Source organism: Leishmania donovani, chromosome 8, assembly GCF_000227135.1.
Source record: "Leishmania donovani BPK282A1 complete genome, chromosome 8".
In the NCBI taxonomy this organism is placed as follows: domain Eukaryota; phylum Euglenozoa; class Kinetoplastea; order Trypanosomatida; family Trypanosomatidae; genus Leishmania; species Leishmania donovani.
This window is the reverse complement of record NC_018235.1, coordinates 485,589-492,194: the sequence shown is the minus strand read 5'-3', so window position 1 is coordinate 492,194 and position 6,606 is coordinate 485,589. Positions and strand designations below refer to the sequence as shown.

The window sequence follows — 6,606 nt, the reverse complement described above, 5'->3', positions numbered from 1 at the left end:
GATGACGGAGAAGGTCATCATGATCCGGTCCGGGTACTCCTCGCGCAGCTTGGAAATGAGCAGCGTGCCCATGCCGGAGCCCGTGCCGCCGCCGAGGGAGTGAGACAGCTGGAAGCCCTGCAGGCAGTCGCAGCTCTCCGCCTCCTTGCGGCACACATCAAGCACGGAGTCGATCAGCTCCGCGCCCTCGGTGTAGTGGCCCTTGGCCCAGTTGTTGCCAGCGCCGGACTGACCAAAGATGAAGTTGTCCGGGCGGAACAGCTGGCCGTACGGGCCGGCGCGAACGGAGTCCATAGTGCCGGGCTCGAGGTCCATCAGCACGGCGCGCGGCACGTAGCGGCCTCCAGTCGACTCATCGAAGTAGACGTTGATGCGCTCGAGCTGCAGATCCGAGTCGCCCTGGTAGGTACCAGTCGGATCGACACCATGTTCGTCGGAAATCACCTCCCAAAACTTAGAGCCGATCTGGTTACCGCACTGGCCGGCCTGGCAGGAAACGATCTCGCGCATGGTGATGTGTGCGTATGTGCAAGTCTGTACTGAGGGTGGAGAACGGTGCGGAGGCACGAAATGCGTGGAAGGAAGCTGTCCGCGTCCGTTGTGGCACGAGAGGGCCCAAGTCGGTGCGGGGCGCGCAGGTGAAGAGCGCGGCGTCACGCGCGCGCAAGGGAAGAAGAAAAAAAAAGTGCAGAGCGAGTGCAGATGGAAGAGGGAAGAGGGAAGAGGGGAGAGGGGAGAGGGCGGAGAGACAGGGAGGCAGGGGGTCAGGAGGCAGCCTTTGGGAGGTGCGCACGCAGGATTCGGCCTCCGCCCGCGCGACGCGGTGCGTGTAGCGGTGACGACAGATAACGCGCTTGGTAATTTGTGGTGTGTGTGTGTGTGTGTGTGTGTGCGTGTGTGCAGCTTGCTCCCTTCGCACGCTCGTGCCGTTGCTCGAGCCCCCGCTCCGTGCCGCGGTGCGCGCGTGTCTCCCCTGCAGCCACGCGGAAGCGAAATCTCGCAAGCAGGGAGGTGGCGACGACGCGGGGGGGGCACAGACAGCAACACAGGCGGTGGGCGCGCGCACTGCGGCAGACCCGCGCGGCCGTGCAGGTCCGGCGGGGGTGCGGCGAAGCCACGCGAATATGAAAAGACAGAAAGGCGCAAAATGAAGCATCTGCTGTCGGCATCTTCTCTTCTTGCCGCCACGGAGAGGGGGAGGGAGGGGAGGCGGGGAGGGGTGTTTGATGGAGCGCCCGTGGGGAGGAATGAGCGGCACACGCACACACACAAGCGCGCTCGAGTGTGCTCCGCGGAGAGTGTAGCAAAGACGCACCATGGCGCACAGGCGCTACAGTCGTCGGTTGTGGACAGCAGTGTCAGATGCAGCGCTGTCGGCGTGGGGATAGGCGCACCCGAAGCCCCGGCAGCCGGCGCGAATTCGCCATCACAGTGGTGTCGCTGCACCCGGGACAAGCTGCATCCAAGGAAGGGAGGGAGGAGAGAGGCGGTGCGGCGTCGCGTTCAGCAGCTGCTACGATCCCCCTCCCTCTCCCTCCGATGGTGACGACAGCATCACGGCACCTTTCCGCCCATCCCAGCACCTCTTCTTCTAACGCCGATGTCCAGCTTGCGTGCGAGGGGACGGAAGGCGCAAGAAGAGACACAGCGGAGAGGGGTATCCCCTCGCACACACGCTCCCACCCACGCCACACACACAAACGCACAGACACATAGAATGGCGAAGAGTACACGGATCGGGGGCAGGGGCAGGTACGTTGCCCGATTTCCTCCTCGCCCTACGCATCTTCGGTGCTGCTCGCAGCGTGGGCGGTGAAGTACGGCATCTTCAGTAGGTCCTTGGCCGTTTTGCGCTTCCCTGGGTCGTACTCTGTGCACGCGAGGAAGACGTCGAGGGCGGGTTTCTTCAGCGGCGTGTGCAACTCTCGCTTCACGTCCTTGTTGCACATGAACTGGCTTACCAAGTAGTAGTCGCGCACGGATGCGTCGTACGGCAAGCGGCCCGTGAGCACCTGCGCCATCATGATGCCAAAGCTCCAAATGTCGCACGCCGCTGTGACCTCCCCGCGCGTCGCCTCGGGAGACATGTAGAACGGCGTTCCTTCGATCGCGCTGGTGACGGCAGTGGTGGCCCTGCGAGAGATGCCAAAGTCGGCGATCTTGCACGGCCCGGAGTCTGGCACCAGCACATTCTGCGGCTTGATGTCACCGTGCACGATGCCCTTCTGATGCAGGAACTTAAGCCCCTCTACAACGTTGCGCAGCAGCACCGCCATTGGCGGCCCCTCCCCTTCCGCGCCGCGCGACGAGGAGGCAAATTTCAGCAAGTTGCCGCCGCCGACGTACTCCATGACAATACGCAGCTTGTCCTCCGCCTCCACGAAGGAGATGTAGGCAACGATACACGTGTGCCGATGCCGCTCCATAATCTCCACCTCATTCATCCACTGCGGCTTCTCGCCTCGTGTCACGATAATCCGATTCTCGCGCTGATAGCGGCGCCGGCGAATGGGCTTGACGTCTCCGCGTTCTATCTTGATCTCTTTCACGGCCACAAAGTTGCCGGTCTCCGAGATGGCGAGGCGCACGACGCACGACTTGGACTCCCCAAGCACTGTGTTGGACAGCTGGTAACGATTGTGGCTTCGATCGTAGAACGTCTCGTACGGCGTGCCAACACCGCGGAGGCACAGCGGGGACGAAAGGAATGGAGAGCTGGGGAAGGCAGTAGCGACGCCGGTGGCAGCAGCGGAAGCAGCGGTGCTCGCGGGCGTCACTGGCGCGGTGTCCCCGTCCTGCTGCAGCCGCGCGGCGTCGTCATTTGTCAGCACCTCTGCGCGAACGGCGCGCTCGTCACCGAATGTCGTCCACTGGGGCATGTGCCACACCATGGCGGCCGGCAGCGGCTCCGCCGATGTGCGCCGCATGGCATGTAGATCAACAGAGAAGTCGGCTCCGGCCTGCACGGCACCAATCCGCGTCCACGACAACGGCGAACTCGTGCACGCCGGTGGTGGGGTGCCGAGCCACACATATGCGCAGTACCGCATCTCGAGCAGCGTCGGGAGCCCGCGCAGCATCGAGACGTGCTGACCATGAAGCAGGAGCGACTTCTCCGTCGTGGTGCCGCACACAATGTGACCCGTGTAGCCGGCAGTGCTGAAGTACGCGCCGCTCTCGGGGGAGAATCTGCGCACAAACCTATCATGGAAGCACTCCCCGCACTGTGCGCATGTCTGGGCGTAGTTGCCGGCAGACTCGAAGAAGGCGTTCCATGACAGGATGGCGCGGTCACTGTACAGCTCGACGATGCACCCCTTGTACCTCTGAGCGCACATGTTGACGGCGGCGATGAAGTCGCGGGAGATCTGCCGTGCCTCCTCCGCCTCCGCACGCACGAGCTCCCGATAGGTGAGAAAGCTGAGGAGAAGAAGCGCCACGTGGCGCCGCTTGAGCGTTACCTCGAAAGGCACCTGCGCGATGCCGATCTCCGTGGTAAACGACAGGGAGCGGCGAGAGCCGCTGTGGTGGCCGGCCAGCTGCCGGCCAGGGCCAGGATCGGCATGGGCGCTGTCCGTGCGCACCGATTGCACATGTGGCGACCATGCCGCATCCTGAGGAAGCCGGAAGGCTGCCGCGGTGGTGTCGGGCGGCAAACGGCCACCGCGAGCCAGCTGCACCGGCGAGGACGTCCCCGAGCCGGTGCACGGCAACTGCGTGTCGCCGGGCGACTCCAGTCGCTGTGCGCTCTCCCTGGGGCGGGTCATCAGCCGCAGTGTCACTTGGTTCACGGCCATCTCCGCAGCGCAAATCTCCTTGAAACCAGAAAACTCCTTCACCCAGTACCGCATCGATTCCCGTACGCGCTGCGCACGCTCCACACAGTCCACAAAGAAAAAGGTACTGTGCTGGTGCGTCCGGATCACGTCCACCATGAAGGACAGCTCCACGAGGGACATCTGCACGTCCCACAAGACGTGATAGGCGCGGCGGAAGAGACAGAACGAGATGGCCAAGTGCACTGCCAGGAGGGCAAGGCTCACGAACAGGACAGTGTAGCGGGCCATGTCGCGGTGTTGCACAGAGACGTCTGCAACGACGCCGCCCGGCATCGACACCAATCTGCTCCATATGGAGAAGGTGTGGACGTTCACGTAGAGGAGAACGGCGACCAGGAACAGTGTGCAGCCGAGCCACGGAAGGGCCAGAAACAACGTTGTGGTGCTGACGGTGCTCCTCTGCTTCGCCGTCTCCGCCTCAGTGCCATCCTCGTACAGACTGTCCACGTCGCCGTCCGCCGGAGTCGGCAGCCGCTCGCGTTCCGTTGCTGCCGCGTCTCGCATGCCGACCAAAAAAAGCGGAGACGCAGATGACCGACAGAAACGAAAAGGAACAAAATCGGGGGGGAACAGAGCGGCGCTGATGTGTACTTGTGTGCGTGTGCCGGTGTGCTCTCCTTCCTCTGCAGTCAAGCCGTTAAGGGGTGGGCACGCGGCGGGGGCGCTTCACTTTCCGCTCTCCCGCTGCCTCGGCGTCCGTGTGTGGGTGAGGGAGGGGTCTGGCACACGTGCAGATAGACGCCCCCGCGCAACGCAGTTGACGCGTGAGGGCGAGAGTGAGGATAATGCGGGGACGTAGAGAGAGAGATCAGCAGAGGCGTCAAACGTAAGCGTATCGAGCCTAAACAAAGAAAGAGACGCGGAGAGGGAAGGAGGGGCAGCGAAGAGCACACACACACACACAGCACATGCGAGCAGCGAAAAGAAAACGAAGTCATACATGCAGGCGCATGCATGCATACATATATATATATATATAGATATACGTATACGTATAGAGAGGTGTGCATATAGATACATAGATATGTCTATGTGTGCATGTAGATGCAGCCCAAGCGAAGAAGCGCGAGACACAAAATATGGGGGGAAGCGAGAGCAGCGAGGGAGGGAGACGAGGAACAAGAGCAGATGAGTATGGCGGTGGGGGAACAGAGAGAGAAAACAGAAAAGAGAGAAGCCACACACACACACACAATATGCAATAAAGGAGATGAAGAAATATGGACGGATGACGGGAAGGGGGAGGAGGGAAATGGAAGGGAGGGCGTGGTGTGGGCACACGCTCAGAAACACATGCACGCAGAGAGGGGTAGAAGACACAAAAGCGCACGTTAAGCGGCCCTCTCCGTTATGTCTCGCTCCGTAAGTAGAGGCCCCGATCAACGGGGGGAGGGGGGGCGGATGCACCGCACAACCGACCTGTGCGCCTGTTTGCGTGTGTGTGGATGGGCGGTTGCAAGTGCGTCGGCGCACGCGAGGGTGAGTCTCGCACCTGCACAAAGAGAAATAAATATGCGGCGATGTGGTGGTGCTGCGCAAGAAGCGAGGGGGGCTGCATCTCACACGCGTGTAGACGCTGCACGTGGCGACACCCGCAGGCAGACACACACACACGCACGCCGGCTGCCTCTTCACTACAGAGAAAAAAAAGGCAGTAGCTCAAATGCCCAGCCGTATTAGAGGAGAAAGCGAAGCGTCCAAGAGGAGCAAGTAGGTGTGTGAGGGTGCGTGTGTCAGTACGTATTGGGAGGAGACAGGAGACGGGTCGAAACTCTGCATGTGGCGAATGTGCGCAGGGGTTTGTGACATGCAAGGGAGGAGGGCAGAGCGAGAGACGAAGTGACACCCAAGAGATGGCCTTTGCGCATCGAAAAAAAAGAAAATAAGAAGCACACAAGGGGAGAGGATGCAGCGGACGACCGCTTTTACACCTTCCCCGGGTGAGTAATGGGTCAGTGGGTGAAACAGCAGCGCTACGTGCGCCCCCCTCCCCTCCCTTCATGCGTCTGCGTCGTGCGTATGCGTCCGTGCTTGCGTGGGAAGGTAAACGAGGGTGGTGCACGCGCACCGCAATCGGCCTTCCATTCGCGGGTTCCGCGCTTGGTGTGCTTCTGAGGAGAACGCGCGTAGAAAGGAAGCAGAGGAAGAGCGGGGCGAACGTTGTATGCGCCCTCCCCCACCCCACCCCCTCCTCTTGCGTTGGCACAGCTCTGTAGCCTTCGCTCTGCGCTACGGTCGCTGCTGTCGCTGCGCCCCTCGCTCTCTTGTTTCTCCTTCCCTCTGTGCTGCACTCACTCGCTCTCATGATAACAGAGGAGGAGAGGGCAGGGGGTAAATCTGTATCGCTTTCACCACGTGTCGAAATAAAGACTTCAGCCGCACGAATTTGTACGCCCACCCACAAGCACACGCGCCGCTGCCACTCCTCTGGCACGGCCACACACAAGACGCTGCGCACATGGCCAATCAACAGTCGGCATTGGCAAGCGTTTCTATTTTCCGCGCGGCCATTCTCCGCCAGGGTGCACGAGGCCGGCGCCGCTCTGCCCACCGGCCGGCCACACGCCCCATCGCCTGGTGCGTTCCCGCCCCTCGGGGGGCTCGGCCCCCACACCCACACACACCAGTGCGCCGTGTGAGGGCCCGGTCGGATACGCGCGGGTCACGTGGACGCCCTGCCCACCATATGGGTGATAAAGACCTACTCACAGCCGCAGGTCGCTCCGAGGCAGCGCCACCCAGGACCCCGCCGCCGACATCAGTGGCA

The 6,606-nt window shown here is 62.0% G+C and overlaps 1 protein-coding gene across 1 annotated transcript; it reads right to left on the bottom strand.

The window, feature by feature from the left end:
- Positions 1–1,778: 1,778 nt before the first annotated feature.
- LDBPK_081250 (protein kinase, putative) lies at positions 1,779–4,343 on the bottom strand (the record flags this gene model as incomplete). The annotated part of the gene is made up of 1 exon (XM_003858629.1): positions 1,779–4,343. The coding sequence occupies one exon, from the start codon at positions 4,341–4,343 to the stop codon at positions 1,779–1,781; it is 2,565 nt and encodes an 854-aa protein (XP_003858677.1).
- Between the last annotated feature and the right edge of the window lie 2,263 nt (positions 4,344–6,606).